Genomic DNA, 27,704 nt, shown 5'->3' on the forward strand with positions numbered 1-27,704 from the left:
ACCTGTAGATCTTACTCATTGTAAGTTACTATATATTAGTACATTCAATTATAATATAAGTTTATGTAAATTTATCTAATTAATTGTTTCTTTTTGTAATTTACAATTTCTTTCTAATTTTAGAAGAGTAATTACAAAATAATAAATATATATCAGTGTTATAAAATTAAATAGAAGGAGGATGAATTAGAGAGAGAATAGATCAGTCTATATTATTCCATAGAGAGGAGATATATATATACATACAATATAACTAGGGTTTGCTTAGATAACAATATACCCTAGTTCTAGAACATTCTGAAATGATAAAGGAGGATAATGGATATCCATACAATATTTCATAACACTCCCCCTTGGATGTCCATTATCGAAGATTGTGCCTCGTTAAAACCTTATTAGGAAAAACCCTGTGGGATAAAAACCTAATGAAGGAAAAAGAGTACAACATTTTTCGTAATACGCTCGAGATGCTGCCTCATTAAAAACCTTACCAAGAAAACCCGATGTGGGACAAAACCATGGTCAAGGGAAAAAGAGTGCAGCCGTATTTTCTCCCCCTGATTAATACATAACTTGAGATCTTCTAGTGTCGCAGCAATGAATCCAATATGTTGGATATCTTTAATAAGTTGGTAAAATATCACTTGTTGATCTTTGATCCTCCTAAATTGAAATTGCATCTTCAAGTCTTCACGCTAACATGTGAAGTGTCTTCATTTCACCATACATGTGTTTATCTCTAATATCAATATTTCAAATCTCTGTTTAATAGTTGATTCAAAGGATAAACTTATACGGTTATGACTTCTTCTGGAAGTCGTTGATAATAAATATTGATGATCATTATTTGATCAAACATTCATTAATACGAGTAATAATTTGATGACAAAACTTAGCTTGATATTATTAATATCATTCTTCTCATATGAATTATAATATAACACACGTAATTATATACGCTAATTATGGTTCTTCTGGACCATAAGAAATCATTGTCACGCATAAGTGATCCATTGATATTCTTTAGACGTTTCATAATTGATACGATAGCTCTCTTGCAAATACAAATAGTTAATTTCATTAACTCTCATATGCTCAAACTTCAGGTTGAGATGTTAATAATGTTGTCACGTACATAGATTTTCAAGAGTTTGATAATAATTGCAAATTCAAGATATAAACTTTGTAGGGCTGGATATTACAATAGGCCGTATATAAGTTCTTCAGGAACTCTTCTTAATTCATAATGTGCAATTAAATCGGTGTCATCAATAATTTCATCGCAATTATAAGCCCATTGGAATATTAATATCTTTCTAATTTTTCATCAAAGTTGTAAACATACCTTACTATACTTTGAATGAACATTTACATATATACACCACAGTTATTGTATGAAATTAATGCATGCAATATGAGATATAGAAAATATGATAACATATTAACATATATACAATAAAGTAATGCATCTAACAACTTCCTATATATGCAATAAATATCCATTAACTTATGACTCACACATGCACATGAAAATAAGACTCAAAATAATGCAAGACACTGTACAGTGTGGATTTAAAAATTCATATTTCATTGGACTTCGGGTCCATGATAAACTTATGATCATTATCATTATGTCGACATCAAAATGTACATACATTTCAGATCCCTTACTCATTAGTCCATTCCATTATGCATATGCATATTATTAATCGGTTCCATTATGTACCGGTATTATAAAATTCCTTTAACTTACATTCCGCATGCTATTTTACTATGATATCTTAATACATTTCTCATTAGTACCATCATAACTTTTCTTACATCATAGGCCATCTATTATAATAATTCAGATATCTATACCACTTTTAGGGTATTTCATACGCTATGGTATTTATATACTATTACACTATTAGTGTCAACTGCACTATCTTGCCAAATATCATATCTATTAAACAAATCTTTATTTTGGAACCGGTCATATACAACCCTACACTTCAGGTGTAGTGATTCAAGTACAATTGGCAAGATTCTATCTCAATGTATAAACATAATTAATATGACCAAAATGTATCTTCAACGCTATGCAACATGAGTCATAACTGAATACAAATCAAATCATAAATGTACAACATATCTTGATAATATATATACAAAAGTTGGCATATATATAGCTTTTCAAACTACCATTATAGGGATCATAATTATTCTTTATTTATTTAATTTTTTTTTTTCGATTTTTCCAACTTTTGCTATTTCTTCTCCCCCAAAGTTGGTAAAATATCTCTTTTATAGGGGCGTCTAATTCTATACCAACTTAGTATATAAATTTGCATTAAAATTCATTTCATTGGGAGAATCACAATCAAAATTTATCTCTTCTGGAGAACAATTTTGATAAAGAATAATTTATTCATTAAATTTATATTTCATGTGTATTTATTATTAAATTTTCAATAATATTTCTCTTCTGGAGATCAATGTCAATGGGGAGGCATATGTTGTGCAGTTGTACGTTTTTCTTTCTTCTCCTATTTCATATGTGCTGACATATAATAGCCCCAATCAAAAGAATTGTTATACAAGCATAGATCACTTGCTTGTAATTCTACTAGGTGGTGATCTTCTGGATCATTAAAGCTTTAAATAATGTATTTGGTGAGCTTCTGGTTCTCTAATAGTTTACAATAATATATACGTTATTTTGGTGAACTTCTGGTCACTCATTACTCCTTTTTATAACCTATTAACTCTTGAAATTTTCATCAATACAAATTAGTATGAATCACAATCCAAATATATATAGCTCAATTTCAATGTTATGTCTTGCCATTCAATTCATTTCATACATCTAACATTGAGAGAGCGTCAGCACAGTATCAAACGAAACTTCAGGTTTCCATAAGGGGTAATTATTAAACCCGGATGGCCTAATTTAATTATCACATCCAGTCACTTCTCTAAATTTGAACTCTGGTCAGTTTTCAACACTAGTGATCACTTTATTAAACTTACTATATGCATGGCCATGAATGTGATGTGATATTAGAACACATGTGTTTCTTTATACAATTGGCAAGACAATCAATTAATATTTTATCCAATAATTACTCATACTCCACTAGAGCATTGATTGTAATCTTGATACATGCTAACCTTGTTGGACAACATTTTATACTCTTTTGGAGTACTTTATATAATCATATCACATTTAATGTATTAAAAATGATCTCTTCATGAGATACATAAAATGTGTCACTTTTTCAAATTTGTCATTGTCAATTAGTGCTTCTTTCCTCTTCCAAGGATTCTTATCGTTGTAACATTTTGCATTACTACACTTCAGGTGTGCTAGTTCAATAACAACTGATCTTGTCTAACTAGGACATCAACTTAATATGTACATTTATAGCTAGTATATAATTAATGACATTTATTCATATTCATCTTCAGGATGATATCTTTCTAAATATTTGATTATCATGTGGTCACCTCTATTAAATAAATTATTGATATTTAGGCTAGTGTATCTGTGTATGTACCAAACTGACCATTAACATATTTAATTATTCATGCGCAAGGATAACATAAAAACAATGGAATAAACACTGTCTCCCCCTAATCCTTGCATATGGGGGTATAAACTAGTCCAACAATCTTTATATTCATTCTCTTCTCAAGCCATAAATTCTTTTAACAATGCATGTATCAAACATAATAAAATTATTCTTATAAACTCTTACTTGTAACTCTTGCCCAATTTAATTAACTTTATATTAAATCTTCTCAAAATTAAAGTATGGGCATGATGCATGAATACATTTTTCAACTAAGAAACTCATAATGTCATACCTAGTTTCTTTAGCTCATAATTAACATTGTTTTTTGCTTAAATAGATATTCTTATAAACTTTTCATATAATAAAAAAAATTATGATGTAAACATACTTGTATCCTATTAATCACACAAATTCCTGTTCACTTCTGGGAGTGAGTAAATCAAGTAATATGTCAATCATCAATTCTCACCTTAAGTTCGGTATTCAGATAGAATATTATACAAATCTTTTGTATATTTATTCTCATGCTTTATAAACTAATATTTTTCTTCTCCGATTTTCATATTATTTTACTCATCATTCCGATAATTCAACTTTACGTTGGCATATAACACCATATATAATTAAATTCAATCACACATAAATCAATATTTCAGCATTTGTGTCGTGTTGCATGACTTGCATCTATATCATATTAGCGGAAAACTATACTTGAGATATTAATCACAAGATTTATTAAGGTCATACATTAAACTTATAAAGTACATAATTTAGCATATACATCATCCACAATTTTACAGATCATATGCCATATGTGTAACACTTTAGAGAAATTAATTCATCATAGTTGGAAACTCCACATCACGTGCGTATATCATATGGGAATAAACATGGCTCTTATCATGGTTTCAGGAAATGACAACTTACTTCATGGGTGAAAGCTTATGATACGCTAAATTGCTCAAATAGATCTTCTAATTCAATATAACAAATATTCACAAAACATTCATAAAAATTTCAAGACATGAAATCTAAATTCTCATTCATATATACCACATAGAGTAGTATACTAGTGCGTACATATTAGACTTGGTTCTACCTTCCTGATTAAATTAGTCTCTTTCCATATCATACCTTTTGGTTCTTCTTAGAGGCACAGAGAAATAACTAGTATCATCTAGAAAATATTAACTTGGCACATTCTCCATGATCAACAATTACATAGTCTAGGTCTAAAGATCAGGGTGGAAGTTTAACAACTTGAATCATTCAAACCAAACAAACAATCCATAATCAATCAAGACAAATAATAAGGTCCATAATCAAACATACTTTATCAATGGACACAATTGTTAGTAGAGATAATAAACATGTAATAAGTAACTAAGCAAATACTACAAGAAAATAAACTCCCATAGAAAGCTCCTTAATTAGTGAGTCTTATTAACTCATTAGTTAGTATGACTAACCAACCCCGCATTGCAATACATTACATTATCATAAGAAAAATGATATAAAATAAAACACATCAGAAATTTTGCTCAATAATTAATTTTCCCGGCGGAAATCAATCAGATATATGAGACACATATTAATCAAATACGGAGTACCTTAACAGTTGTTGATTTCCCATGGGTGTATTACAAAGCAATTTAACATGATATATAACCTAATGCCAATAGGAAGTACTATATTTTATCGATCCAAGAAGCAATATATATATATAAGAAATATTTCTTTCATATATAAAGGCATAAAGTATGAAATCATATAGCCAAATTAATAAAATTAAACAAACAATCATCATCAGAGGACAATCGAAAAGAGTAATTTTTTTTTTTCTTTTAGTATGAGCACAATACATAATGATAGATCAATATATATATACACTAAAGGTACAACAGTGATATAATAATAACCAGAATACTCCATGTCAAAAATAAACTTCATCAAAATTATGAATTAGAATATATCCAACAGTACGATTATTTACATGCTGATTTGTAAAAGTGTGTAATATTATTTACCTAATAATTTGATAATAACAAAGTATAGACATACCTTTGATTGTCATTTGAGATCAGTCAATTTATGAAGCTTTGATTGCTATTGAAAACAATGTAGAGTTATGGTGCTGATAACGTGTTATAAAATTAAATAGAAGGAGGAGGAATTAGAGAGAGAATAGATCAGTCTATATTATTCCATAGAGAGGAGATATATATATACATACAATATAACTAGGGTTTGCTTAGATAACAATATACCCTAGTTCTAGAACATTCTGAAATGATAAAGGAGGATAATGGATATCCATACAATATTTCATAACAATCAGCGATTTTTTTTTTAAAAAATAATTATATTTAAGAGACATGTTATCTTAGATAACAGGTCTCTTTATTGATATCAAAGAGACCTGTTGTCTTAAATAACAGGTCTCTTCCCCTTCTTAAATATATGGTGTAATTACATGCAAAGAGACCTGTTACCTTACTTAACAGGTCTCTTATTTATTTCAAAGAGACCTGTTCAATAGAACAGGTCTCTTTATCAAAGAGACCTATGAGCTAGAGACCTCCTCTAAAGAGGTCTCTTATGCCATTTACAACGGGTCTCTTTTGCCTTTTTTGTAGTAGTGTCTTATGGGCCATGGACCACAATTATTAATTCAAGAAGTAACAAATATTCGAAACAAGGAAACAAAGTTTTGGATAAAGTAGCAGTGGGCCAGGTGAAATCGAAGCATAACAGTGATAAAAATAGCCCTACAGTTAATACGAATAAACAGGCATTTGGGTCCATTAAAAAAAGGCAAAATTCTTCTTCTAGCGTATCATGGAATTTACTTGACAGAGAAACATCAGGGGATATTATGATAAATGAAGGAAATACTCAATCTAGAAAGAATTCACTCATTAATGAGGGAAATTTAAACTCTACAGATATAGCCCCACATGAATTTATATCTCTAAGTGCCAATGTTAAAGGGAAACTGCCCAATTGTATTCCTCAAGAGGGGAGCTGCCAAGTGGCTTTAAACATAGAAGAAAATATTGCTAAAAATCTCAACAGCAATGATGATACACCCTCTGCATGCTTTTTAAACTCTCCAAACTCTTCATCTTTTGCACACTATGCTTCGATTAAATCACCTATTAATTTCACTACCACTGTATCCCCCACTCCTCTTCACAACTCAACCACCCAATTAATAGGCAACATTAAAAATACTACCATTTCCGATGAAGCCTTCACCTCAAAAACCCCCCAACCCAAATCAAAAAACCTCTCCTCTTCCATTGATAACGTATCAGAGGAAAACAAACACTCAGAGCTACAACCCCTCGAATACCAGCCAAATGAAGGAGAAACTCCTCCTATCCCCCCCACCAGAGAATCAGTTCAGGAAGAAGTGCAGACTACCTCAATGCACCCTGAATTTGTTTCCAGCAACAGCAGAGATGTCGATATGCAGAGCACTGAAAAGCCCGGAGCCGATACAGGAGACAGATTCAACCATGAGAATTCTGGATGCGCTCAGAAGGAAAGAGGAGCCCCTACCTCCCTATGCGAGAATGCAACTCTCTCTTCGGGCTCAAAATCCGACCATGCAGCGAGGGTTCGTCAATCCAATCGGAGGCATTTCGGTCATGCCCTTGCAGTTAGGCATGGAAGGACAAAATATGGCGGAGCTAGGCCGCCATATGGCCATGTACCAGACCAAAAAAGGAGTGGTGGGAGTGCGAGTTCAAATCTGGTATATCTACGATCCACAGAAGACCTTACAGATCAGAACCTATCTAAATCCGTTCTCAATGACGGAAGTAGTGAGGCAGCATATGTGGGAACACTGGAAGGACTGGGCGTAATTCTTCCGCAAGCCGAACACTCATCCCTTTGAGCCTCTTCAAAGATCCCCTGTCGTTCCAATTCCGAGCCTCGATATGAAGATTGCACTTTGGAACGTTCGTGGAGCAAGTAAGAATGAATTCTTACCTCATGCATGGCAAATTGTGCAACAACACAAGCCATCCATTCTCATTCTCCTGGAAACCAAGAGCGAAGTAACTCTAGCCACTGATGTTCAGCATCAACTCGGGTTCATTGACTCGAAAGTTGTCCTTCCTAATGGGAAAAAGGGAGGAATTTGGGTTTTTTGGAAATCTAATGTTGACTTAATCCTTTTTAAGGAGATGGATAATTACATTCACACACTTTTCAAGTTTCATAACAGGGGAACTGAGTTCCTTCTTACTGGGATGCATGCTCCTAGCGTTCCGCAAGCTAGGCATGCGATGTGGCAAGACATGCAAGCTAACCTTCCTCCGGCTAACACACCCTGGATGCTGCTAGGAGACTTGAATGAAGTTACAAATCAGGAGGAGAAGCGAGGAGGAAGGAAGTTCAGAACAGGGCAATGTGCTGATCTGGTCAACTTTATGGATAAAGCCGGTTTGGTAGACGTGGGCTTTAATGGGAATCCTTACACCTGGACCAACCTGCGACATGGTGTGCGAGCTGAGGTTGGATAGAGTTGTCACCAATGCAGCCTTCCTAGCTGATTTCCCTCAAATTAAGGTAACTCATCTACCTAGAACGCATTCTAATCATTGTCCTCTTTTGGTAACTTTAGAGGATGAACCCTCTAAAGGTCCTTTCCCTTTTAGATGCAAGGAAGTTTGGATCCAACATGTTTCTTTTAGTTCCTTTTTCAAGCAGCAATGGGCCCCCAATGATTGTCTTATTCCTTTTATGGAAGGAAGAGATAACTTTTTGAAAAATATAAAAGATTGGAACCATAACATATTTGGATCTATTTCTATTAAAAAGAAAAATATCTTAGCTAGGTTGGATGGTATTCAAATTTATCTTGCTAAAAACTATTCAGCCTATTTAGATATTTTGGAAAAGGATCTTATTCATGAATTTAATCAGATTTATAAGATGGAGAGGGTAATTTGGGCTCAAAAAGCCGGTATTAATTGGAGGAAATATGGAGACTACAACACCAAGTATTTCCATATATTAGCTAAAGTTAAAAAAAGTAGGGGTAAAGTTTTATGTTTGAAGGATGATAATGATGTTTTAGTCTATGACCCTGGTAGTCTTAAATCCATGGCTAGGGTGTATTTCCAAAAACTCTTCACTTCAACCTTACACTCCACTACTGATTTTTACCCACAGCTTGATGACTCTCAATGCTATGACACCATGCTTTCTCTTTTCTCTCCTCCTAGTCTTATAGAGGTCAAGAACTGTCTTTTCCACATGAGTCCCATTAAAAGTCCAGGTCCTGATGGCATCCAACCAGTCTTTTATCAACACTTTTGGGAAGATATTGGTAGTAGTATTCATGAGTTTGTTTGCAATGCTTTCGAGGTTGGGAATTTTCCTGAAAGTATTAACCATACTTATATTTCCCTCATTCCCAAAAAAGATAATCCCCTTTGCATGTCAGAGTTTCGACCCATAGGGCTTTGCAACACCATTTATAAGCTGATCACCAAAGTGATTTCCTTTAGACTTAGATCCCTGATGCCTTATATTATCAGTCCTTTACAATCCAGTTTTGTGAAGGGCAGGGGTATGGAAGATAATATCATTTTGATAAAGGAAGTAGCTCACATCTTTAAAAAATGTAGGAAAGGGAAGAATGTCATGGCTCTCAAATTAGATTTGACAAAAGCATATGACAGCTTAGAATGAGATTTTATCTATAACACTCTGGTCTATTTCCATTTCCCTAGCAAGCTAATAAGATTGATCATGCACTGTGTCACCACTCCCTCCATTTCTGTTTTATGGAATGGAGAAGTCACTGACTCTTTCTCTCCTCATAGGGGAATTAGACAAGGTGACCCCCTCTCTAGCTACATCTTCATTTTATGTATGGAAAGATTGTCCATCATGATTGAAGAGGAAGTCAGTAAGGGTTGCTGGAAACCTTTGAAAATCTCTAAAAACTTTTCCCTAAGTCATTTGTTCTATGCAGATGATGTTTTTCTCTTTGGAGCTGCTAATCTCAAAAACCTGGATGCTATCTTACAAATTCTGTCTAAATTTGGGTGCACCTCTGGTCTTAGAGTTAGTGAGTTAAAATCAAGCATTATTTTCCCTCAAAAAATGGATCACTTGATCAGGTCACAGTTGGCTCAAACTGCAGGTTTTAAATCCAGCATTTCTTTTGGGAAATACTTAGGAGTTCAGATCAATGCTAATAAGTTAAGGATTTCTGATTACTGGGATTTGATAAATAACACTTCTGAGAGAATCCAGGGGTGGCAAGCTAAATTATTGAATATGGAAGGAAGAACCACTCTTATCAAATCTGTTCTGAACTCCTTCCCCCTCCATGCCATGCAAACAAATATCTTACCCATTTCCATTATTGAGTCTTTGGAGAGAAAATGTAAAAAGTTCTTTTGGAATAGAGTAGATAAAACTCACTACAGTCCTAGGCTTAGTTGGAGTAAAGTTCAAAATCCTTTAGGAATGGGAGGGTTGGGTATCAGGAACTTAAGAGAATGGAATATCTGTTTTATGGCTAAGTTGGGATGGTCAATCCTTACTGACACTGATAAACTTTGGGTTAGGATCTTAAAGGACAGATATTTTAGAAGGGGAAGCTTTTGGGATTGTAAGGCTGCTGCTAATCATTCTGTCATTTGGAGAGATATCCTTAAGGGTAGAGAGCTTATTAGGAAGGGCATTTTAGTTAGAATTGGGGATGGTAGCAATACTTCTCTTTGGTATGATCATTGGGTGGGAGATGACCCCCTTTTTTTGACACAGCCCCATGGCATTGTTCCTGATAGGAAAGCCCACTGGAGAGTTGACAACATTATTAGAAATGGGAAATGGTATCTTTCAGATGTTGATCACCTTTTTAGCATTTCTACCCTTCAGGACATTCAAGTCATTCCTCTGTCCTATCCCAGCCTTTCAAACACTAAAGACAGCATCAGATGGATTTTTGATAAAACAGGGGTTTTTACTATCAAAAGTGCTTATTTTGCTTTGCATAATTATGTTGATCTTGGGCTTGCTTTTGATTTCAATTGGAAGGTTTTTTGGAAAAAAAAAAAGTTCCTTTCAAATACAAAATGTTTGTTTGGAACTGTATCCTGTCCATTTTGCCAGTTGGAAGCAAAATCAAATACATCATTCCTGATTTTGATCCAACTTGCTCATTTTGTAAGCTAGAGGAGGAGAGCCTAATTCATCTTTTTAGGGATTGTCCTAGAGTCGCCGAGTTTTGGCAAATGATTTTCAAAAAAGTCAAAAGGCCCAAAAGTTTTGATAACAATGTGTTTTTCGGAGGACTTTGGAATGATTGGATTATCTTTAATCTTGGTTTAACTGAGAAATGGGATACCACTTTCATTCTAGCCATTTGGCATATCTGGAAAGCTAGGAATAAGTATATCTTTGAGGACATCAGCCTCTCAAATTTCAGCTTATTCAATGGTTTCATAATTGATCGTCAGATCATTAACCATGTTCTGCAGGATGCTGTTCAAGGGAAAGGTAAAGGCATTGTTGTACCAAGATCCCCCAAGTGGATTGGACCACCACCAGGTTTTGTTAAGCTAAGTGTTGATGGTGCCTGGAGGAGTAAAACAGAAGCAGCTGGAGGTGGTGTTATTAGGACTCCTTCTGGAGGATGGTACATTGGATTTTCTAGCAAATATAATGCTATTACTCCTTTGGCAGCTGAGCTTTATGCCATTAAGGAGGGTCTGGAGATGGCCAAGGAGTTCAAGATCAAATTCATGGAAGTTGAAACAGATGCGGAGGTACTTACTAGGATGCTTTCTACAGCTACCACCAACCCACATCATGAAGTAGCAGCAGTGCTCTTGGATGTTGCTCACCTGCTCACTCTCAAGACCTGGACCATTTACTTGGTGCATATCCCTAGGGAGAGAAACAAGGTAGCTCACAGGCTGGCTCAATACGCTATGAACATGACATTGGGTCACAAGATGCATTTCTCTGTTCCCGACTGCGCAAGAGTTGAAGCTGAAGCAGATCTGGCTGATGTTCAAGCTGCACATTAGTTATCGTTTGGATAGTCTTTTTTGCCCCTGCTATTATTTAGCAGTGTATGTGTATAAAACTAAGGGTAGTACTTTTGATTTCCACAACCCCATCAAACTGATCTTTTGCAGGTTCTCACTCACTGTGGAGAGTGTAACCTCTGGAGTTTTATTTGCTCTTTTAAGGCATATAGCCTAATATAATATTTCGTCTCTTTGCGTTAAAAAAAGAAGTACTAGTAAAAAAAATCCAATATTAAAATTCACAAACTTTATAAAAATTGACTGACAAAATCCAAATTAACAAAAAGTTGAAATACATATGAGATTGAATTCATTTATTTTATAAGCAGCAATGTATTTATCATATGGTCCACATGAAAAGCAAATAGCATAATCAACCACCTCAATATCTTTTAGCATTTCTCTAGTGATTCATCTATTCAACTCAAGAAATCAAGCCAACGTACAAAGGAGTTTGTATCAACATTTAGTATATTCCAAATTCATGTGTCCCCTTTAGCAATTAGCACTTTCAACATGCAACTAACTCATTCATTCATTGTACTCTCTTAATTTATTTTACAGTTATTAGATTCATTTGAATTTGAAATATTCCAATCTAAAAATTATATATATGAATTTGACTTGAGATTATTTTGTCAATAACACTAAGTAAATTGTTGAGGGTAAAGATTTTCTTACCCTTCCCTTGTTCCTTTTCAAGAGACCCTTCTCCTTAGTTTGAGCTCATTGAATTGACCTGTGTAAGATTATACTATGACATGGTGTCCACCTTAATTATTTACCAATAAGTAACTGTCATAATAATTTTGAATTATATAATTCCACTAGTTAATTAATAAATTGCATAAAAAATTTGCATTTTGTAATTCCTCTTGACAATCTAGTAACAAGCATAATAATTTTACATTTTATAATTCTATTAGTTAGTAAAAAGCGAAATAATTTTGCATTTTATAATTCTACTTGACATGTCAAAAGATCCAAGTGGAAAAAGATGATGAAAAGTAAATTATTATTTGGTATGCTAATTCAGAAATTAAGGCCATTAAACTAGAAAAATCGAAATTGGACACAATTAAAAACTCACCCATCAATAGCTTGTTGAAGCATCATTTTCATGAATTTCTCACATTAATGCTTCGTCAATTTCAGGCCTTTTCTAGACCTTTCGGTTAAGATAAGAGCTTTTTTTATGTTTGTCATCTTTAATTTATTCATATTCCCTTTTTTTAAACATCATTCTAGCATCAAGTTTTTACAATTTCGGAAGCACGTACGTTTGAGCTTATCCAATCCATTGACAAATACAAGTTGGATTAAAAATAAGTAAAATTTGGAATCTTTGCTTTAATTTATTCCTTATTGCATGTTTAATCTTGCTAGTTATGTTTATATTAAATGTTTATCTAATGATTTGCAGTTATTATCATTGATTGGTGAGCGACCCAAATATAATTTTTTTTTTTCCCCCTTAATCTTGGATACGAAGTGACAACCCTGAAGCATGTATTTCTAGAAGTTGACAATTTTCAATTGTTGAACCGAGGAAGGGGTCGTGGTTTTGCATTTGTAGGTTTAACAAATGAAGTACAGCATACATGTTACTACGAGCATGTTCACATTTACTGAATCGAACTAATAGGAGCTGAACTGAACTAAACTGAACTGAAATGAATATTTTATGAGAGAATGAAGGAATTGAAATTAGGAGCTGAACCGAACTGATTGGAGCTGAACTGCACTGAACTAAAATTAAGTTGAAGTAAACACTGAACAGGCCCTACGTATCAAAATTTTAATTAATAAATACGAAGTATAATTATAAATAAACTTACATCACTTATCTTAAATTAAGCTTTAAAAGTCAAATTTAATACGAATGGATTAAGTATAAAACTAAAAAAAATGTCAATATTACCACCGTAAATAGACTTAAAAGTTAAAAGTATAGGTATACTTCAAATACATCATATAGTTCCTTTTCACAATAGAAGAAGAATAATAATGTAGTTACAAGTTGTTATCCAATTTTATTTTTATGTAATACGGTCCAAGCTAATAGTACACATTAGTCTCGTAAAAATATAAACAGAATAAAAATAGTACATTAGAGAAACTAATTGAAAATTACTCTTCAAATTTATGTTAATTATACTATATGTGTATGATTCTGACAACCCTAATATAATACCATTAGCTCTATAGTAAATCGTTGATACATCTGAATTTCAAGAAGATTTAGATTCCTTTTAGCTTAAAAATTTGTACATTTAGTCCTAATCACATCAACTTCACCTGCATATAATATTTTGAATAGGTCTATCTATATAAATATACATTCATCAAACAACAAACTGAGCAAGATATTAATTAACATCATAAAAAGAATCTTTATAGGTGTAAAAAGTAATTATCTCCTAACTTAATTTAATCAATACCCAAATACTATAAAGATTGATTGATACAATATTTATAGATCAGGTGATTCACATCAAGTGATTAGGTATGCAATGGGCGTAGTGGGGGTCAACTTTCCTAGCACTAATTGAGTTTATCGAATTGATTCACTTTTAATAATGGTAGGTACTACTAGATTGCAATATCATTTTTGGCATAGGATAGATAGCATTATCTCTTTATAAACATCCTCAAAATGACATATGTACAAATTATTGAAAAAAAAACACATCCAATACATAATTTTAGTCTTTTAGGCTCATGTTTTTTTCTCAGGTAGGACCTTTTAGTAATTATAATGAATAGTAAATTATAATGAATGCAATAAGATTTACAAGTTTTACAAGGTACGGAGTAGAACACATTTTGTGTGGTCGTGCAAAAATATTACCCACATCCATTATTACACAAACCGCAACGAAAACGACATTCTTTTGTGACATTCTTGTATGAATCGAGTGTACTATATATATGTAAGTGCATATATCCGAAGATTATAGGATGTTTACTCAGATAGATAATCATAATTAATATTCCCTCTGTCCTCTATTATTTTTTAGCTTTACGGGAGTAATGTTACTCGTATTTATTAATTTTTGGTTGGAAAAAACGATGAGAGAGAAAAGTAGTGGGATTAGTGGAGTTGTTTATAAGAGTAATCCCACTTTATTAATTATTGCTTTTGGATATACCTAACTCTAAAAAAAAATACATTGGACAAAATATAAGAATTAAAAAACAAAAAATGGGCATATTTTTTCCAAGTCAACACAATACCTTGATTACCATTCTTGTTATCCACCACATTTTCATTATTATTACAATCTTTAAAAACTCTTCCACCTTCACCACTCCCCTTAATCTCTTTCAAACAACATTTTTCTTTCCCTCTCCTCCACTCGAACAAGGAGTGGGCATGCCTTGTACTTCCCATACCCATCCTCATGTCAATCATCTCTACTTCATCCTCGTCGTCGTCTTCACCTCACCAATTAAAGCCCAACAACCACCACCATGGCCTGACTCCAACCAAAACTACAACTCCCCTATGGCCACTGCCCTCATTGTCATGATCATCGTCTTCTTCTCGGTTGGCTTCATATCCGTCTACCTCCGCCACTTCCTCGCTTGCTTCGGCTTTCGTGCCTACGGTGGTGGTCGTCGTGGTGGTGGTAATCATATAGGAGGCCAAACACGACATCCTCCCCGTGGACTCGACCCTACTATAATAAACGCTTTCCCCACGTTTTTATACTCTGACGTTAAAGTTCATCGAGTAGGCAAAACGACGTCGTTAGAGTGCGCAATTTGTATAACAGAATTCACTGACAATGAGATTTTACAATTGTTGCCTAAATGTAATCATGTGTTTCATCCTCATTGCGTCGGTCCATGGTTCACCTCCCACGTCACGTGCCCGGTTTGTAGAGCGAACCTAGAGATTCCGGTCCACGATCAAAGAACCACCACTTTCCAACAACGGTTCGATCAATCGTCTTCAGGGGACGAATCAGAGCCGTCTAATTTTGGAGTAAACCAAAACGACGGGCATCCTAGGGATGTAATCGTACGAGTTGAACCGCCACCAGAGATAACGGCTAAGAGTCCAATACAGGACATTATGAAGGGGTTAAGTGAGAGTGGTCGTATGATAAGATTACCTAGGTCACATTCAACGGGTCATTCATTAGTCGAAGATAGTGAGAGATTTACGCTGAGGTTGCCGGATGAGGTACGTAACAAGTTAGTAAATGATGGTAATAATAATCAATTATGTGGTCTACCAGCTGCTATTGTTAGTCCAAGAATTGGGTACCGTGTTAGTAGTGTTGGTTGTGGTACAATGCAAGGGAAACCCGACCGGTGGCGGTTTTCGATGAGCCCGCCTTTTATTTCCCGGCCGGGTACCCCGAAATCGGAAGTTGCCATGGATTGCAGCTACACGACTTCTAGTAAAAATAATAATACTAGTAGCAATAACAATGTGTCAGGGGGAATATTAAGAAGTCCAATAAATTTATTAAAGTCAATGAGATCGCCGAATAAATCGCCGTTACACCATGTTGGTAGATGTAATGACATTGGTGAGCGATCATCGGATCGATTATGGGCTAATCCAATAACGCTTCAACACCTCGAATCCGAGGATAATCAAAAGAGTTGATCATGAATCGTGTCGTATTTAACCCTCCAAATAAGTCTAGTTAGTTTTTACTAGCTTAGCAAGGAGCTGAGTTGGGTTGGACCAAAATTTGAGGTTGGTAATCTCTTCTTAATTCAGTATTAGGCTTTGGGCTTAAGACAAAAAGCCCAAAAGTTCAAAATTTAATATGAGTCAATCTATTTTAAACCCCGACCGGATAATTTACTGGCCGAGGTGAAAGTTGATCAACGATTGATTTTGCCAACGAAGAGTTGCTCGTTATTGGTTCGAATCTTGTGGTTGGTGGGGAACAAAGGATATATAGGGAATATATTTGTTGGGTTTACAGTTGAATTGGAGTTTAATACACAGAATTTGTGGAGGAACTTTAACCAAAGGAGACTTTTTAAGTTGGGTGTCTAGAGGAGGAAATTGTAATTTCATATATGGTTTAATTTTTGAGATGTCATTGTATATAATTCAATTATTGCAAAGATTTTTTTTTTTGTTTTTTTGTTTTTTTAAAGCTTCTTATTCAATTACATGCGCATGAAATATATTGTCATGTAGTTGGATGAAGTCTTTAAAAACATGTCAACGATCTATGATAGAGCTAATGGATCCTAAGCTTGGAATTAGGGACTTGTTTATTTAATTAGTCATTATAATTATTAATTAGGTTGGTTGCTAGGTTATTACTAATGATTTCCTTGTAGTATGGTTTTATATCATTATCTAACACTCACTATCTCTTAATTAAAAGATTAGCCGGCTTGATATTCTCTTACTTGTATAGTTTAGATTGGGAAAGGCAAACACGTTGGCTAAGCTGATCATGTTTGTCCAAAGTCAGAATATACAAGTGAGATATCATAAAAAAAAAAATTCTTATTGCCATTTGTCAAATTCTTGTTTGTCCCCACATTTTTTTGTTTATGTATACTACCATCATCTTCCTCCCCCAATAATATTTATGTATACTTTTTCTTACTCTATTCATCACCCTTTTTCATACAAATACTTTCCTTTTTACACTACGGCTCTATTATATAATTTACCCTCTTCTTATTCCTATTCATTTCTTCAAAATTTCTTAGAAATAAGAATATACATCTAGTGATCGAGTTGAACAATTAGGAACAAATAGAGTACTAATGTCGACCACATGATTAATTCCTTAAAAAAAAAAAAATCAAAAAGATATATTGTTTAAACACTTGTTTAAATTAAAATGTCTTGACTTATATGTTCAAAATATCTTATTTATAATTGATTAAGATATGCATTGTTTATCAATACAACCTAAGGCGCTGTTTTTTAGAGAAGAGATTAGGCCGTGTTTAATAGGTTGTTATTAACGTAAGTACGGTTATAGTGTTACAATTGGCGTTTTGCACCTGAATTAACTAATAAATAAATTAAATGTGCTAATAAGATTCTTATCAAAAAAAAAAAAAAAAAATGTGCTAATAAGATGATACTTGTATGAAAGATTGAATATAATAATTTATCTAACTATCATACTCAGCCTCAAGTTTGTACAAGTTTATACGTTATCAATTTGCTAACTAAGCTGATTCAAAACATTGTATATCTTACAATTCTCCTTTCAAAATAAATTAAATAGAATACCACATAACAAGCAAAACTTTAAGACAAAGGATAGATTATGTTTATCATCAACTCGTGATGTAGTGTTTTTGATCTCAGGAGTTGATCAAATGGAGTACCACCTCAAAACTTTAACTAACATTCACTCGTATAAATAAGTATGCAATTTGTAACATAGATGATGAGCATGAGAACTGACATATCTGAAAATCATCTTTCAGATCATTGAATCACTGTATTACACAACATTGTACAAGCTAAGGGCTCATCAATCAATATAGGAAGTAATTTATGGTTGGTCTGAATGTAATTCAATTAATTTTATGAAAAATAAATTTGTGATAGGATCATATAACTCCTCAACAACTCCAAGGGTAAAATTAAAACATAAAAGAGACAGAAGAAGAAAAAGGTGACCACAACATTACAACGGGTTGGTTGATGTATGGTATATACTCAAAAGTAATTTTTTTGTTAATTTGCTGATTAAATGAGTAATAATCATTAAAATGAGCAAATAATATCTTTAAGTGCACCGTGGGTGTACGTACATAACAAACTCCCGCCCATGAGGGAATACAACATTACAACGGGTTGGTTGATTGACCAAAAATGTGAAATGGTGTATGTACTTTTGTTATGTGACCACATTTTTTCTTTACCAATTTTTTAACTTCACTTTTGATCTCATTTATAATTTTATTGCATAGTCACTTATATTATTTTAAATTATACTCGTATATAAATCAATATTACATATTTCAACAAATAATAATAATTATATTGTTAAGATCATCTTCTCTATTATATTGTGAATCTTTAACCATGTAATAAAAAAATAATGATGACTAGTTATTGACAACTACTCCTAATATCCTTCATTATCTTAACATCTCAACCCACACCACGCCAAATCCTTGATTAATAAGTCTTATAATCAATCTCAACTCACAAAGGGAGTGGCATGATATGCCTTACCTTAACCACTTTCATCGCACCCTCTTTCTATTATTACTCATCACCCTTCCATACACAACAACAGCCCAACCATCACCAACTTCAGACAACTACGACTCTCCTTTACCCACCAACGCCATCATCATCATCGTCGTCGTCGTCTCCTTCGGCGTCCTCACTTGCTGCGCCCGACCATTCATCTCTTGCTTCAGCGCCTACATCTACGGTGGTAGCACTCAAGAAGGCGGCGAAGGCGACGATGGTGGAGTACGACAAAGGGAAAATCCACGTGGACTTGACCCTTCTATAACCGCCGCTTTTCCTACTTTTTTATTTTCCGACGTTAAAGTCCACTTGATTAGTAAAACGACGCCGTTAGAGTGTGCAATATGTTTAAACGAGTTTGTTGACAATGAACATTTGAGGTTGTTACCTAGGTGTAGCCACGTGTTTCATCCTCATTGCATTTCACCTTGGCTTGCATCCAACGTTACTTGTCCTGTTTGTAGGGCAAATTTGGAAATTCAAGTTGACCGTCCGAATTCTCCTACGTCGTTAGCGCAAGTGCTCCTACAACCGTACGAGGATGAATTGGACACGTCATCAGATCAAGTGTTGCAACCTCCTCGTGGTGGCGATCAAGGGGACGACGTGATCGTTCATATAGGATCGTCTCCGGAAGTTATAATAAAAAGTCCTACGATAAATACAAATAATGGAGTGGGTGAACGTAGGGGTTTTTTTCCTAGGTCACATTCGACGGGTCGTTCATTGATTGAAGATCGTGAGAAGTATACGTTAAGGTTACCTGACGAGGTACGTAACAAGTTAAGGAATTTAAATAATTTAAGTGGTCTACCCCCTGCAATGGTTAGTCCACGGACCGGGTACCGGTCTAGGAGGAGTAATAGTTGTGCTACCATAATAGCGGGTAATAAACCGGACCAGTGGCGGTTTACTATGAGTCCACCTTTTATTTCCCGGTCAGGATCAACCGGGATGGTAGAAGGTAGCAATAGCAATAACAATAACAATAATAATATAGGGGTGATCATGAAAAGTCCACGGAGTTTCTTTAAGTCAATGAAATCGCCAAAGAAATCACCATTGAACCGTAATGTTCGATGTGATGACATAGGTGAACGGTCATCGGATAGATTATGGTGTAATCCTACGTCTCAAGAAGTAGAGTTAGAGCATCATTAGTGGTTTAATTTGGTCAATGAAATTTGAGTATTATTATTGTAATTTTTGGATTGTGACTGGTTGGGCGGTTGAAGTTTTGTTTAGGACTTTTTTTTTATTTATTTTTTTTAATTTTTGATGTATATTAGTTGTTTAATTGTTTTGTAATGATGATTGATGAATATATGAAGGGATATTAAATTACATGGTAAACAAAAAAAAAAGGTACAACAACAAGGTCTAACCCATTTTATTTATTTATTTATTTATAAGATTCATAAATTGATTGTCAAATTACATACTAATTCAAATCATGATGTCAAGTATATGAATACTTTTAATTTTACTTAATGTTAACTTCATTCAATTACTTAACATCGTGTAATTTCAAAGAAAAATGATTTTTTAGAATGCTTGAAATCTGTCTATATAATCTGTAAATAACCCTTTTGTGCTCACCAATTTTGTACTCAAATTATCAACGGAAGATTTTAAAGAGGGTACGAACATGAAGTTTCAATTTCTAATAATCAATAATATCAAAAACATGTGAAGAGTCATGTTTTAAAGTTGGTCATCGCAATCCTTCATATCAAATACTCCCACTATAATCGTGTATTCATATGCTCTATTCATTTTTTATTGATTTTCCTACTAGCTCGCTATTTGTAGTATTAAAAAACAATTAAATAAATGAGAGAGTTAGTGAAAAGTGATTTGTTCAACTTGTTTTTTTATTCATAGAAAATCATTATGAAAAAAATTATTAAATGGGATAAGCCTTGTTCACTCAACATTATAAAAAAATATAAAAATAAATATCATAATTATTTTTAATATTAATATTTCCCGCATTTCTCTAATGGAGTAATTTGCTGATTAGCTAGATGGTAAGATTACCTACAACTACAATAAACTCATTATTTTTACTCATAATTGGCCCATTCTTTCTCTCTCAGATCATTTCCTCTCTAATTTCTTTAAACATAAATTTTACAATGTACTTACTGCATAATCACATATACACATGATTAATGATTAACAACCTCTTCTTTTACCAAAAATATTGTAACTATTGCAATTGATCTGCTATACTTTTATTGTAGAAAAAGTACATACATATGAGGGATACCCAGTCAATTTCCCAGATAAACAAAAATATCTGGGGGTATAATTATCTTTTCAAGTACCAGTGAAGGGGTATATGCGTCTTTTCATGTACTACTTGAGGGGTACATGTGTAATTTCCTCACCAAACAGTAAAAGCAAAAAACAAACAGTAATTGGACAGCTCACCAAAAGTATTGAATAAATGACCCTGTTTTTCAATATATTTACAAAAATGCCATCAGATTAACAAAAATTCGTTTATTTGGCAGATTAACTTGTATTTTTCCCATAAATGTATGCTGCAAAAATTCAAATGATGTTATTACTTAAAAAATGAAGGTACACAGTTGTAGGCTATTAAGCATAATATAAATACTATTGTTAGTCATGTACAATTTTTCCCTTTTGGATTTGTATTACAATATAATTCTCTCCATATTTACTCACAAAGGAGTATTACAATCAGAATATAGTGGATTTGGTAGCATTGTAAATTTGGCGGAGATTTATAAATGTATATTTGTGTGTGTGGCTCTTTGTGTATGTGTGGTTTCTTGTCTTGTTTTTGTGCTGCTTTCTTGACAGTATGTGCTCGTCGTTACATAAATCGTGTGTTCGTTTATATTAATTATCTTGTCAATTACCATTTTCATTCATATTTGTCAATCAATACACATCTTCACTTCCGTTGTGCACTCACCATCCCTAACAACTATACTTGCTAAGTTGCTAAAAAAAAAAGTGGTTCCATAATATATTAAAACTAGCATCTACTTTCAAAAGATACTTCCAAATTCCAATTAACACGTTCCATTTCTATAATAGCAACGTAATAGGTCAATGACTAAATGAGTACCACGCCTGAGGCATTAGATGAAAATCTTACTACTTAATTATCATCAAACTACCCGAATCGGCATGTTTGTTGGTGCATATGATTGTAGGTTAGAGAATATACATTCATATATTAGGAATATAATTAATCATACTTCTATGCAAGTAACACTACATGCTAACCAGTAACCACGTACAATAATAATCCAAATACAAATACTACCTTATAATACATGTACTAATAATATTGTTCATAAATTCCTAAACTAATTAAATGGGAAGAAAGAATTCATTGTATTTGCTTCTATTAGTAATCTCACCTGTTTTAGTATCAGCTGAGAAGGGTAAATCAGGATGGTGGTCAACTTTTCTCATCTCAACAATATACATCGGGTTCATCGTATTCGCCGCGGGTTTGGCGATTTGTATAAGGCGTTACCGTGAGCGTCGTGACCAACTCAACAACGATAACGTCGAGCGGGCGCCAGGGTTGGACGTGGAGGAGATTGATTCACTTCCATCGCTTAGATTCGCACAGATAAAAATGTATAGAAATGAAAAAGGAGAGCAGCAAGAGCTAGAGTGCGTTGTGTGCCTTAGCGAGTTTAAGGATGAAGAGGTGTTGCGTATTTTGCCTGATTGCCTTCACGTCTTTCATCCTCATTGTATTGCGCCTTGGCTTGCTTCTCATATCACGTGCCCCGTTTGCAGGTTCGATTTTTCTTTTTCTTTTTTTTTTTTTTTAATTTTTTTGGTAATTTAGCAACGTAATTAAATGAAAATATACTTATGTTAGAGGAAAAAGAATGTTTGTGTATATTATCTATGGTTTATTTTACAAAACACAATATCCAAACATAGGAAGAAAATATTACTAGTAAATACCAAAAAATATTTGGGGATATAAACCTTGGTACTTTTTTGTTGGTCATGTGCATGGATTGGTACTCATCAACTCATGGTACGACATACAATAGCTAGTTAAATACGAAGTTTTTTTTTATAATAATTATTATTTTTACGGTAAGTACGTAGTATTTTATTCGGTATAAGGTTTGTAAGCTACACTTCTCTTTTCATCAATTTATCATATTTTCTCCGTTTTATATTACTTGCTACATTTCATTTAGACGTGTTTGTCAATATATAATTTTAAATATTATTATCTTCAAATTATGTAGAACAAAAAAGAACTTGATATTTGAAAAATAGAATTTGAGACGAATCTAATAATACCATGTTCAACAACATTGTTTCTTAATTTAAAGATAAATCACAAAATGAACTTAAAGTAAGTTATGTGAATAGTGAGGAAAGTCACATTTTTTAGTTGACTAATGCTATATTCTTCTTTTTTAGTTGACATATTTTGACTTTAACACTATTCACACACTTCACTTTGACCGTATTTTGTGATTTATAGGTAATGAAAAATATAGTCATGTAGGATCTTGTTAGATTCGTTACAATTTTCAAAATATTAACTTTTTATAATTTTTAGTAATCGGTAATTAAAGATATTAGCGATTGTGTTAAGATCTTCAACCTCGAGCTTAAGATTCATCAATGGCCAAAAACAGAGAAGAATTGAGAATTTTCTAAAGAGAGAAATTGAGGAGAAATTGGGGGGCAATTATATTGATTGAATAATTGAGAAAATGTTTAGAGGAGAGAATTTATACTAGAATTAATTAGCTACAACAACTAAAGGAATCTAGTAATAAATGAAATAACAGAATCGGCTGAGCTGGCAGTCTTCATAACTAACTCCCACTACCAAATGTAGCTGCTGACGTGGAGCTCTGTGTAGCTGAAGGAGATATCTCAACAGATTGAATTTGTGTATTGGCAAACGTGATTAAAGAAACGTGTCATTTAAAAAGAAATTTAATGGAGGAAGTATGAAACTAAGGAAAGACATTAAAGATGGAGCTCACTTACTTTGTGTGTGAAATTAGTGAGCTCTCCTCCTGTCGTGGGCTTAGGAGTGTAGCCCACAAACCATAAATCTTTAAAGTTCGGTCACATTAATTCAAATATGGATTACACACCTTCACACACGCTTGCATATGTGGCCACTACTCTCTACAACTCCCAGTACAATCACTACTGTCCACTACTGCTGATTTAGCATTCATTACTTCAAGGAAATTACTTAAACTAAATGACAAAAACAGTAAATAACAGCTTATGCAATCCACTCTAACTTTTAAATTTATCTAAATTAACTGATAGAGTATAAAACATATTCCTGAGCCTCAACCATCAGTTTAAGTTTTTGGTTGAGTTGGTCTTCTAACATGATATCGGAGCCAGCGTGATATAAAAGTCACAAGTTCGAATCTCATCCGCCCCTCCTTCAAAAGTGGAATTAATTCGCACCAAAAAAAAGTTAGGGCTTGTTCTTCTTCAATTTAATTTCAGTGAAAAACATACAAATCATCGTATGTACGTACTAAAACAATACAAAAGTCAATGTAAAATAATTAATAATAATTAAAAAAAAAAAAAAAAAAGTAAAAGACGTAGTAGTGAGTATAGATTCTAATGAACTGGAACATGAAGCAAGGGAAATTGGGCCAAGAATGGAGAATGAAAATGTGTGGTGAATTGAGAAAGTAAGATAGTGAGGCTTATGTAAATGATAACCTCATCTTAAGACTTTGGTTGTTTAAAAAGAGTATATATGTGAAAACGTAGATTAACAAATAAATTAAATAATCTTAGTTATACTTGGCCCCAAACTAATTAAGAGGGGACACCATTTACCAATTCATAGTCAAACAGTATACAACCTCTCCGATTATACGAAGTTACAAGATGATGACCACTTATCCCCAATCATGCACCTTAACATGTGAAAATTAATTATTTAATTATCAATTAATCTATTAAAATCTAATTATTATCCAACTTGACCATGTTTGGTACATACACTAAAATATTTACTCTATACATGTTATGTAACACTACTACTATCTACCTAATAAGCATGCAACAACTAAACCAACAAACACAAAATTATGCACTACAAAAAAAACTTTAAAAAATAGTGAAAAAATAATGAGGAAAGATCATTTTCTTGTGCTTGTTTTGCTTCTATCACCATCTTTGGCATTTGGTGAAGATGGAAAACCAAAAAAATGGTGGTCAACACCTCTTATAATAGTCCTATACATAGGGTTCTTCCTAGTAGCAGCCGGTGTAGCGATATGCGTACGCCATTTCCGAGACCGGAACCTCCCCTTACACTACCAACATGAGCGAGAGGTACGTGGTTTGGATGCGGAGGAGATAGAGTCACTTCCTTCGCTACGATTCTCCGAGGCTAAAATGCACCGGCTTAAAGAGGAGGACCGGCAAGTCGAGTGTGCCGTGTGCCTTAGCGAGTTTAAGGATCAAGAGGTGTTGCGTATTTTGCCTGATTGTTTCCATGTTTTTCATCCTTCTTGCATTGCTCCTTGGCTCTCTTCTCATGTTACTTGCCCGATTTGCAGGTTCGATTTTTTTTTTTTTTTTTTAACCCTTTAGTGTTACATGATCTTAATTAATGATTAACTATAACTACTTAGCTAGTTAGCTGATTAATAATCATAAATTTATAATCAAACTTTTTAGGATTAATTTGTTCAATTTTGGCTCTATTATGCATCAATATTAAAGGTAACCAGGCTAAAATCTATATATAAGCTAATTAATACTCATAATAAGTTGTTGAAAATAATTTTACTTATAATGTAAAAACTTTAGGATTTGGAAATGGTATGGTAATATGGATTATAAGTTATACATATATATAATTTTCACATGTATTTAATAAAGAAATTATGATCGTCATTTTTATTCACATATTTTTGTTTTTATATGAGACTTTAGGATAAATATGAGTATTGTACTAGAATTTCTTTGCTTGTCATCTCATGAGTTGTATTTTGTCTCTATCTTTAAGATTTAGATGTTTCTTGAAAAGTCAAATACAAACTCTTAAATAAACCTAGTTCACACTAATTTATTGTGGACCACTTATAATAGAGATACTATGGTCATTTTATTAATTTTTAAAAAAGGTTACTATGTTAAAATAATGGTCATTATGTTAAAATAAAAGTGATTGTTTTTATAAAGGTCATAAGAGATAAAAAAAAATTTAAATGAAAATTTTAAAATACTGGTCAATATGAATAATATAGGTAACTAGGTTAAAATTAGGATCATAACATCATACTTTAGGTTTGTAATAATATTAAAAATCACACAAATTTTATTAAAGGTTACTATGTTAAAATTAAGGTTACTATATTTAATATTAGGGTCACTATGTTTAATATTAGGGTCACTATGTTCAATACAAAGTCAGTAACGCACATGTAGAAATTCGGGTCCACAATAATATTATTGTGAACCAGGTTCATACAAGTTTTTCTGATCTATGACTTTACTAGTATAGAGTATAGACTTGAGCTAGTAAAAAGGGTAGGAGGGATGATAATACTTTTTATAATAAGCAACAAGATTATAATTAATTTATACACAAAAGTATAATATATTCATCTTAACACCATGTAAGCTCAATTAATAAGTAAATAATGTTTTTAGGTGAATGCAATTTCAGTTGACGAGAACTAGCTTGTTTTTAGGTGAATGTTTTTAGGGACATTGTTCAATTGTAGAACTAAGAAGTCAACGTGTCTTTAGTTTGTTTCGTTTCTCAAATAAGCATTATCAAATTCTCAATCTACTACTTTGCCTGTTTGCCAGATAGCAATTATATAATGGACAACCCTCTTAAGTCCTCAACAACCAACTTACATGCTACTATAGATTATAATTTAGTATATTATCGCTATTCAGAATTAATAATCACATTGTCATATTATTTGACCCTCTATAATATATAAACAAAGTACTAAAAAGTATATATCTGGTTCATTTCCATAATTTAATTTCTCCGTCTATTTATATATAACTTTGAAGTATTTTTATGAATTTTTCAAAATAGTATAAGTGATTAATATTTGGCATGGGATGACCATAATACTACAACAAGCTAAAGTTGGTCATGCATGCAGGTCGAGCTTGGAGCATAGGCAAGGATCTAGTGTGAGCATGTCTTCCGCATTTGATGCTACTTCAGGTCCATTGTCACAGAGATTTGGTCATAGTGGTTATTTTCAGCACATTATGGATGACAACGACGAAGATCTTGATCACGATCACGATCACGATCATGTTACAGTGAACATTGAAGGGTCATCAAACGTACATTCAGAAGTGTTGAGTGATGATGGTCCTAGTACTCCTAGTGACTTTGGAAAAAAGTTACATAGGTCTTACTCAACGGGTGACATGATAGGGAAAAATAAAACTAGTATGACTACTTCTTGGAGCCCATTATTTCCTAAAGAAAGTAGTCCAAAGAGTGATTATCATACAACAGTTAATAATAATGCACAACAACATTGGAGTAGCATTATGTCTTTCAAATCGGATGGATTCGTAGACTATTCTTCATTAATATTGGTGCAAATGAAGGGTGCAATTAGGTCACCAAGCCATGTAACGTCTACGTTGGAGCCGTAAGAGATATATTGGTGGTGTCACTCTTAGCCCACTTCTAAACTCTAGAGCTCAAAATTTAAATTGAGTGTTATACATGTACAAATGGAGTCATATTAGCCAATAAGGTTACAAGTTACAACAAATTTAATCGAGAAAAAGTTCATATGATAAGACGGTATAAGGGGGTTTTTTTTCATCATTTTTCATCCCCTAATACTGGTT

The 27,704-nt window shown here is 33.2% G+C and overlaps 5 protein-coding genes across 5 annotated transcripts; all 5 read left to right on the forward strand.

Moving 5' to 3' along the window:
* Positions 1 to 7,504: 7,504 nt before the first annotated feature.
* On the forward strand, positions 7,505 to 9,266 carry LOC145640568 (uncharacterized). Its single transcript, XM_081691821.1, has 2 exons — positions 7,505 to 8,069; positions 8,194 to 9,266. The coding sequence occupies exons 1-2, from the start codon at positions 7,505 to 7,507 to the stop codon at positions 9,264 to 9,266; spliced, it is 1,638 nt and encodes a 545-aa protein (XP_081547947.1).
* Positions 9,267 to 14,951: 5,685 nt separating this feature from the next.
* Positions 14,952 to 16,705, forward strand: LOC145638202 (E3 ubiquitin-protein ligase ATL6-like). The gene has a single exon (XM_081689166.1). It carries the CDS (start codon positions 15,000 to 15,002, stop codon positions 16,245 to 16,247), a length of 1,248 nt encoding a protein of 415 aa, XP_081545292.1. The 5' UTR covers positions 14,952 to 14,999; the 3' UTR covers positions 16,248 to 16,705.
* Positions 16,706 to 18,683: 1,978 nt separating this feature from the next.
* Positions 18,684 to 20,313, forward strand: LOC145638203 (RING-H2 finger protein ATL34-like). Its single transcript, XM_081689167.1, has one exon. It carries the CDS (start codon positions 18,807 to 18,809, stop codon positions 19,998 to 20,000), a length of 1,194 nt encoding a protein of 397 aa, XP_081545293.1. The 5' UTR covers positions 18,684 to 18,806; the 3' UTR covers positions 20,001 to 20,313.
* Positions 20,314 to 22,197: 1,884 nt separating this feature from the next.
* Positions 22,198 to 23,759, forward strand: LOC145640570 (RING-H2 finger protein ATL39-like). Its single transcript, XM_081691822.1, has 2 exons — positions 22,198 to 22,588; positions 23,710 to 23,759. Exons 1-2 carry the CDS (start codon positions 22,198 to 22,200, stop codon positions 23,757 to 23,759), a joined length of 441 nt encoding a protein of 146 aa, XP_081547948.1.
* A 1,202-nt stretch (positions 23,760 to 24,961) lies between these two features.
* LOC145638204 (E3 ubiquitin-protein ligase ATL9-like) lies at positions 24,962 to 27,609 on the forward strand. The gene is made up of 2 exons (XM_081689168.1): positions 24,962 to 25,420; positions 26,993 to 27,609. Exons 1-2 carry the CDS (start codon positions 24,987 to 24,989, stop codon positions 27,501 to 27,503), a joined length of 945 nt encoding a protein of 314 aa, XP_081545294.1. The 5' UTR covers positions 24,962 to 24,986; the 3' UTR covers positions 27,504 to 27,609.
* The last annotated feature ends 95 nt before the right edge of the window (positions 27,610 to 27,704 follow it).

Source organism: Chenopodium album, chromosome 7 (genome assembly GCF_948465745.1).
Source record: "Chenopodium album chromosome 7, dcCheAlbu1.1, whole genome shotgun sequence".
NCBI lineage: Eukaryota > Viridiplantae > Streptophyta > Magnoliopsida > Caryophyllales > Amaranthaceae > Chenopodium > Chenopodium album.

Bases quoted from the DNA above. Each gene is read 5' to 3' on its own strand.
- LOC145640568 (XM_081691821.1), top strand. From the start codon at position 7,505: ATGAAGATTGCACTTTGGAACGTTCGTGGAGCAAGTAAGAATGAATTC. The intron at 8,070-8,193 runs GTGTGCGAGCTG...TGGTAACTTTAG, and splicing joins CTGGACCAACCTGCGACATG to AGGATGAACCCTCTAAAGGT.
- LOC145638202 (XM_081689166.1), top strand. From the start codon at position 15,000: ATGCCTTGTACTTCCCATACCCATCCTCATGTCAATCATCTCTACTTC.
- LOC145638203 (XM_081689167.1), top strand. From the start codon at position 18,807: ATGCCTTACCTTAACCACTTTCATCGCACCCTCTTTCTATTATTACTC.
- LOC145640570 (XM_081691822.1), top strand. From the start codon at position 22,198: ATGGGAAGAAAGAATTCATTGTATTTGCTTCTATTAGTAATCTCACCT. The intron at 22,589-23,709 runs GTATTGCGCCTT...TACCAAATGTAG, and splicing joins TCACGTCTTTCATCCTCATT to CTGCTGACGTGGAGCTCTGT.
- LOC145638204 (XM_081689168.1), top strand. From the start codon at position 24,987: ATGAGGAAAGATCATTTTCTTGTGCTTGTTTTGCTTCTATCACCATCT. The intron at 25,421-26,992 runs GTTCGATTTTTT...TCATGCATGCAG, and splicing joins GTTACTTGCCCGATTTGCAG to GTCGAGCTTGGAGCATAGGC.